At 38.7% G+C, this 8,278-nt stretch overlaps 1 protein-coding gene across 4 annotated transcripts in view; it reads left to right on the top strand.

The window, feature by feature from the left end:
• Positions 1 to 6,089: 6,089 nt before the first annotated feature.
• The window catches only part of atp11b (ATPase phospholipid transporting 11B), a 38,179-nt gene continuing 35,990 nt past the window's right edge, over positions 6,090 to 8,278 (top strand). For all 4 annotated transcript variants that reach the window (XM_076277917.1, XM_076277916.1, XM_076277918.1 and 1 more), the window contains exon 1: positions 6,090 to 6,409. In XM_076277917.1, the coding sequence (XP_076134032.1) occupies positions 6,383 to 6,409 (27 nt within the window). In that variant the 5' untranslated portion in view covers positions 6,090 to 6,382. The remainder of the gene's footprint in view (positions 6,410 to 8,278) is intronic.

The following is an 8,278-nucleotide window of genomic DNA, read 5'->3' as shown; positions in this document are numbered from 1 at the left end:
AAATATATGCTCTGTCTTCCAGAGAAGTATACACTACAATTCCAGCTGTTACTTGTCAACCAAAGGCCATCTTAGTGCCAAAAGTTAACCAAACCAATACTTGTGGTGAACTTAGCATGGGCAATAACAGAGGAGGAAAAGTGGGGTGAGCATGCAATCAAACTGATGCTTCACTTTAGCCAGAACTGTCTGACCCACCTGCTATAAACTCACTCCTTCCTCTCTTTCATGAAAAAGCTGCCAGCTTTGCCATGGTCAGACATGGTATGAATGTTGCAATTGACAGAGCACCTAAATTCCGGCCAGGTCCCAGTTATGGCATTTGACCAACATTTATATACATTTACAAAAATGGTTCAGTGGAGTGATCCAGACTGTTATGGAGAGAGGTTTGTGATGCTTGGTGGGTTACACATAGAGATGGCTCTATGGAACACAATCGGATAAGTTTTAGATGGAAGTAGGAACAACTGCACTATGTGATAATGGGGTGGCTCCCTCTGGAACAGCAGACTCCTTCTAAAGGGTGGGCTGCATGGAAACCATTTCCAGAAGTAAAGGATGCCTTCATTGATATGACAGCAAATCCTTTTCAACTGCTTAGCCAGGAATCAAACATGTTTGCATTGCTGGAGAAGTACACTTGTGTTCTTTTACGATAAGAAAACGGATCTTGAAAAAGTCAATGATCTCAGGAAGGACTTGTTTTCTCAAATATGTCTCTCAATGGAAAATATCCCTCCCACACAGACTGCACTGATACAGCATTCAAATAGAGCAGTGTACCAGCATTTGGTCCAAAGGTCTGCAGGCTACCCAGTCAGTGCCTTCTCCTGAAAAATATTAATGGACCAAATTAGATGATTTTTGGACACCTTTATGGACACTTTTACCAGAGGCAGCCAAAGTATGTAGAGAACCTCTTAAATGTGGCAGCAAAGGTGAGCCTCTCTGCTCTCGAAAGTGCCGATGCCAGGATGCTGGGTTGCCTTGCACAGTATTATGCCAATGTGCCAGAGCATGTGAATAGATGCAAATATGCAGTATGTAGACTAGGACTAATGTAATCTAGTGTGGTGTTTTACTGTGTCTTAAGAAGTTGCAGGGGACATGTGCTTGATTGCATGTTTTTTTTATGAGGTCTGCCTGAGGTGCTTTTTTTGTACTCATTTTTTATTGTATTTGGTGGGTAACAACATATATGAAAGGCATTGTTACAATACAGATACACAAACCCAAACATACCCCCCACCCCCACCACATGGGATACAACACAACTATCAGTGTAGCACAGTCAGTATAGAACAGTCCACTTAGTTTCTCTCCAGTAAAATGTCTTGAACTCTGGCAATTCCATTTCTCCAAGTTTGTATTGTCCGAGGAGTAGTGCCATTCTGCCTGAGGTGCTTGAGTGTCTGTGTGTATAGTATCCTTGAGACAATTGGTGGATATATAGATAGCCATAGTGTAGCCGTATTGTCTGCTTAAAACAGAGACATATCTATAAGACACTTATACCTAATTTCATGCTTTTAGGAGGTTGTTTAGGTGGCCTTTGAAATAGCTGCCAATTGTGTGGATAGGCAGTGCAGCCTTTTTTCAATTTCTTTAAAAATTCCCTTCCCGCTTGAGATTTCTTGGAGTAATCTTCCAGGATAACGTAGGATCACCCAAGGGACAAATATCAAATTTCAAGCTTTTAGGAGGTTGTTTAGGTGGCCTCTGAATCAGCTGTCAATTATATGGGTGGCCATTTTGAATTTTTTCAAAATCTCACTTCCTGTTTGAGATATGTTTGGTCACCCCTTTTATGATGTCTTAGGGTCACCCAAGGAACATACATACCAAATTTCAAGCTTTTAATAGGTTGTTTAGGTAGTGCTTGAATCAGCTGCCAATTTTGTGGCGGGGAGCACGGCATTTTTCAATTTCTTTAAAAACTCACTTCCTGTTTGAGATATTTTTGGGCACCCCTTCTAGGATGTCTTAGGATAATGTTCTTGACAGTGATGTATGCCTGTGCTGTGTGTCATGCAATGCCAGTATGCTGTCCATTAAGGCATTTAAATAAAATACAATAACTTTTTTACCATTTCAATAAAGCCTATTTTTCCTGGCAAACTACCCCCCTCCCCTCCCCTCCCCCGACTACAGCACCCCCAACCAAAACTCACTTCCCACGGCCCTGTGTGTTTCTCAACGTGTTTACAGTAACATTTACTGTAAAAATGTAACATAGGCTACTAATATTTCTGTTGCAAATATCTCATTTATGTTTTTTTTTATAGGTGCCGTTAAAAGAGTTAAAATTCTTTATACTTACTAGTGTCCCATCCCATCAACAGTCAGGATCCTCTGAAGCTACTTTGTCTTTATCTCCAGTAGGTGGCGATCATTGCACGATGAAACAGCTTGGCGAGGTGCTGGGAATTGGAACCACTATTTCACATAAGGTTTAATTCAACAATATGCTGTATTTACATGAACACCACCATTAAATATGTCGTATTTTAACAACAAACACTCCAGACGTGTAAAAGAAAGCAGTGGCTCCAGGAAACAGTTTAGGGAGAAAATATCCCTCAGCCTAAAGTCTTGGCCAACACACACTATTGAGCTGCATGAGCGTAAGCAAAGATTAAAACAAATCTTTTGCAAAACACTCTGTTTCATAGTGTAGACAAACATCAATGCATGAGCATATGTGTGTTGCTAAACAGAAATGTCACGACAGTTAAACTCTTATTCATATGCCTAGTTTTTTTTCATATGCCTAGGTACATTCAGCAAGAAAACTACTCAGAGTAGGCTTAAGCCTACATAAGTATTGAGATCTAGTTAATAAATATGTTACTCCCCGGCAGCCTGATAGAAGAACAGTTAATAATGAATTACAACGAATGTTAATGCAACATTTCCTGTAATGATTGAAATGTATAACTCAAATCCCCTTCAGAGATATTCATTACCATCGCATGTGTTAAGCATATCCCTTTCCACACTAGACTCAACCAACATATGGTCCTAAACCCTGTCCCTGGTCCCTACATTTTATTATGCAATAACAATAAAATATATACAGGTTTTAGCAGGATGAATATTTATCTCAATTATTTTCTTCTATTTCTTTCTAAAGTAAAAGTTTGAGTTTGCAATCAGCCCTACTTTTCAATTACTTTCTCTGGGCTATTATTTACCCTTTGGACTGTATACTCAGAGGTAACACCAGTAACTCATTGGCTTATCTAATCTATGAGTGGTGGGACTCAAACAAGGATCTGCTGATGTAAAATAATTGAGCAAAACTCTTAGCACTGGAGACTAAAGCCAGAGACTTTCTAATGAGGAGACACAGCACTCAAAAAATCCTCCATAAAAATCCATGGGGTTAGTTTGTAACGCCAATATGGCCGTTGTCTACACATATCACACCCCTTCCTCGGCAAAACGTTGACATGTGAATACATTGAGCCAATCATGTGGTGTGATGTGAATACATTGAGCCAATCATATGGTGTGTTGTGAAGACATCTCATGTGTTGTGAACTCGCAGCTGGAGCAAGATTGGTGTCGTGAAGCCTTGCTCACGCGCATTTCTGCCGAAGAGGATGCCCGATGAGTGCCCAAAAAGCGTTGCTATATGGCCGCCCAGTGGAGGGACTTGCCTAAAAGGACTTTGCTAAAGCTCATAATTCAAGAGTTTACTCAGAGTTAAATCATTACTTTTTGTTATATGTATAGAGAATTTCCATCTGTGATGAACCTGATGAGCTGCAAGTCAGCAAATCATAGCAAATGTCTTCCACAGAAATACAAACTTCAGCATCAAAAAGAAACACAAAACCATTCAAACTAGTTGCCATGCCTTTAAGCACAATGGATTACACATCACCCAAGCCTGCAATGTGTACCCTTAGGCAATAAATATCAAGCACAAAATGTCTATTAGCAAATGACTGTGGGTATAGCATTCATCTTATCTGTATGTTTATTTACAGCCGATAACCCATAGAGAGACACTCAGGAAGTGTAAGCATCCAAGTACAACAGCTGTGGCTCACTGTCACTAATCTAAAGTCTTTCCTGCCGATAATGCAGAAGTGCCATGCTAATCCTGATGTAATACGGCCAGCATGCCTGAGAAACAAATATCTCGTTCCAATCCCACCATTCCACTCATCCACACTTAATCTGGAGAACCGCGTGCACACACACACTCACACACACACAGACACACAGACACACACACAGACTGCATTTTATTTGTCCTCCTCTTTCTATGGACAAATGTTTTGTTTTGGTAGTATACCAAATACAGTATGCTACACAGTTCTGAACTAAATGCAGATTTCAGTGGTGGAAATGGCCCAGGGTCTGTGAAATAGCACCACTACAGATCTAGTTGGACAAATATGAAGATATTCATGGGATTACCTTGGTAAGCATGTGGTGTTATATATATATATATATATATATATATATATATATATATATATATATTAGGGCTGTCAATCGATTAAAAAAAATTATCTAATTAATTACATACTCTGTGATTAATTAATCTAAATTAATCGCATATATAATTTTTGCTGTGAAAGTATTTTAAATATTTAAATTCAAATGAATCATTAAATAATCAGCATTAGTGACATTAAATTTCAAAAATACTTTTATTATTACTTTCACTGTTCAAATAATGGCCATAATAATCTATGATATGACCTAATATGCTGAGGAAATAAATTCAAAAGTGCTTTTCAAAAGGGTTTTTTTAACATACAAGGCATTTCAGGCCACAGATATAACCTAGGGGACACAATGAAAATAAATGAACACTCCCCTCAATGTCAACACTATTTCTTTGCATTGATGTGCAACTTTCGAGTTGACGAACACCGGTGATATGCAAATTCCTTGCTGCAGACATTGTAGAGGACTTTATTTTAATCAACACTTTATTTTTATCAACACCATCAGGCGTTTTTTAAAAGTAAATGTTCCAATCAATGATCTAGGCAGCACATTTTCATCTCTCTCCTTCATTTTACAGTCTAATTGTTACTGACTAACGGCTCGGGGTCAAAGGTCATAGGGAATCGATTAATCTGCGTTATTTTTTCTCAAATTAATTAATCGGAATTAATCAGTTATTTTGACAGCCCTAATATATATATAACTCATCGGGCATCCTCATATAATGGGAAGGATGATATGAAAACATCCATGGTGATACTTCACTAAATGTCTTTGGTCACATGATGTCACTAAACACCAACAAGAGCGAATTTATATTTTTAGCAGCAATTGTTTGTCATATCAACTTATAGGCTATTGGAATCCAAACAGATTTTTTACTTCAGCCAAAGTAACAATAAAGACAGCTCACAGAATTATGATCCATCAGAGAGGTAGCCCATCATCAAGGCTCTGTTAAAATTTATGTCTATTCTCCTGTTTGCACAGCTTTGCATACAACTTTAAGCAATCTTATCTTCTCAGCTGTTAAATCAAAGTTATGATATATGCCTCCATGAAAATAACCAGGAAATTAGAATATAGGCTAACTCAAAAGTAGCCTAGGTTTCGAGGTTTAGAACTGAGTAGGCATACTCATTTCTGTTACAGACACAAAACACCTTAAACTGGTGACAGAATGCATGAGGACCTTCTAAGCAGTGTGGCATTGAATGGTTTCAGCTTAATGTCCACAGAAGACAGGTCAGGAGTGCAAGCTAGACTTTTAGAGTAGGCCTCTACTCTTTCCATTGGAGTATTTGGAAATGATGTTGAATGAATAGCCTATAAGAAAGGATAGAGGAAATGTATTCCTGAAGGCCAAGCCTACTGTAAAAACTTTTTCTAACAGTGTTTGTAGGTGACAGGAGCTGCGTGAAGCGCTGCGCACAAACACAACTTACAATGTCACTCTTGTGTAAAAAACTCAAATGTGTAAAAAAAAAAATCAGGCAAATTCCATAACTTGTGACATACGACTTCGAGCCTGCCTTTCCACAATCAAACAAATGTTCGTCGTCACTTCCTGGATGTTGAAGGGTGGCAGTAGATGAAGCCGCTCGGTAGACCAAAACCAACAGAGAATGTTGACGGGGCCAGTGGCCGTGGAGCTACTGTTGGTTTAATAATTATAACATCAGGCAGAATATACACAAACTGATGGGACAATTGTTGTGTGATGGAGAGAGATTTCTGTTTGTATGACGCCTACATGCGAAACGGATGCGTTGTGTAATACATCGAAATATTTGTCGATGGGGAGGAATATTAATGGTTCGAGAGATTTTGTCGGAGAAGCTAGCTAACTTTGCTAGCACGCTTAGCTAGCTAGCTGCTAGCTACCTGCGTTTGAGGAAATTCTGCGAGGATGCTACGTTGGATACGGCAACAGCTGGTAAGATAGTCACGTTGGCAGAGACCGTATGCTGGTTGTTTTCCTGAGGAGTGTAACGACACTTGTAATGTATGTCACTATGTTAAATGCATCGATTCGTGACAAGTCAGCTCAGTTAACGATAACGTTTACGTGTTACCTTGAGTGGTCAGATATGAACTAGAAGTAACGTAGCTTCGAGCCTGCACAGAGATAATGCAAATAAATATTGTTTTTATTTTTTTACTTCGCTCGGGAGAATAAAATGTATAATAACGTGTGTGCTTAGCTCGTCGTATGGCTTTGGTAAAGCTTGAAAGGCAGGGTAAGTAAATTGACATGAGCTAACACTGATCCTAGTGTGAGTGTAACTTAACGTTTGGTAACGTTAGCCATCGGTAAGTTGAACATTAACGTCAACGTTAGCAGCTAAGTTAATGTGTCTTCTCTCAACTCCAAAATGTTCCTGTTGTGAAGTTGAACAACCATTTAGGCAAATAGTAGAACTATTTAGCCTATATGCTTTTTTGAAAGTTGGTAAGTTACTTTAAAGAAGTTGAAGCTCAGCCAGGCCCATAATGTTAGGTGAATTTTCCCACTAACGTTAGTTTCAAGCAGATTTCAGAGTTCAATGGCTTGCCCTTGTCGAGCCAACTGAGCTGTAACCTAACTGTTAACTTAACTCTCTAGCTAATAATACATGGGCAGTGATACGCAGTTAACTTAGACGAACATTTGCTGTCATTAACTTTGAAAGGTAAGATGCTAACGTCAACATAGCCGTTGAGATCATAGACTACAATGCTATATAACTATATATACTGTGAGATGGCCAGTTTGTAACGCCAACAATAACGTTAACGATAACCTATGCCTCTGACAAAACAGTTTAGTCTGTTTTTATTATTATTATTCATTTGGTCAGACCTATCTTTAAATATGTTCTCGTCAAACCAATTAGAAGAGCAAGTCGACAGCAAATAAACACTGGCTGACGATACTTTTTTTTATCTTGTGTAGTGTAGATCTACCCAAGGCAGATAAGCAGTATGTCATATATGCATCGAGCCGACTTTGACGCAACTGCTTTGAGGTGAATTATTTTATCTATAAATGTAGCCCAGGTGTAACGCATCGAAGACCAGAGAGGAATTGTGTACACCTGACTTGACATGAGAACAGTTCGATTCATATCACATATCACGAAGTGGGCCAACCTCCTTAGCTAACTGCCCGTGTCTTATTTCAGTGGAGATTGCGGTATGTTTGGCGGAAAAAGAAAATATTAGATGTATTCTGAATCGGAAATACTCGCGTTAAAACTTGCTGAGATAATTTTGGAAAATGCAACTTATCAAGCCCTAAATGAAGACACACGAAGAGAATGTGTTTTTTTTTTACAAAGAGAATGTGTTGAAGCCCACATTCATGTGAACTACTACATATGCAAAGTGTATCAAGTATTGAGTTTTCAGCGTTGTGAACATTGAACAGTTTGCATACTCAGTGTGTGATGTAGTTCATCATAAAGTGGGCATCCCTTTGTAAAATGCCTTTTTAAAGTAAAATTGACCATATACCAGGACCTTTTCCAGTTTTATACTTATGTCAGTGGTTGAAGCTGGAAAGTGAAAAGCATCTTTACACCGTCATTTAGTTATTGTGCAGTAGAGTCTTCAAATGTTTACCCCATGACTTGTGTCTTGAGTGTTCAAAGGGAGCAGAGCACAGCCTGGCATGCTGATCAGGGGTCAGTTTGTTCTAAAACATGCTTTGTATTTCATATCCGAAGCTTGTTTTATTCTTAAACAAATATATGGATTTTCATAGCCAAACTCTTAAGAAAACTAGTTTGACTATGTCGGTCTGGATGTTTCATTCATTCACAGC

The sequence above is a fragment of the Alosa pseudoharengus genome, unplaced genomic scaffold (assembly GCF_046254945.1).
Source record: "Alosa pseudoharengus isolate Yale_2024_CS ecotype anadromous, Long Island Sound unplaced genomic scaffold, YU_APseudo_1.1 YU_APseudo_1.1_scf_11, whole genome shotgun sequence".
NCBI lineage: Eukaryota > Metazoa > Chordata > Actinopteri > Clupeiformes > Clupeidae > Alosa > Alosa pseudoharengus.
Note: the sequence above shows the minus strand (reverse complement) of the source record. Positions and strands in the feature narration are given on the sequence as shown.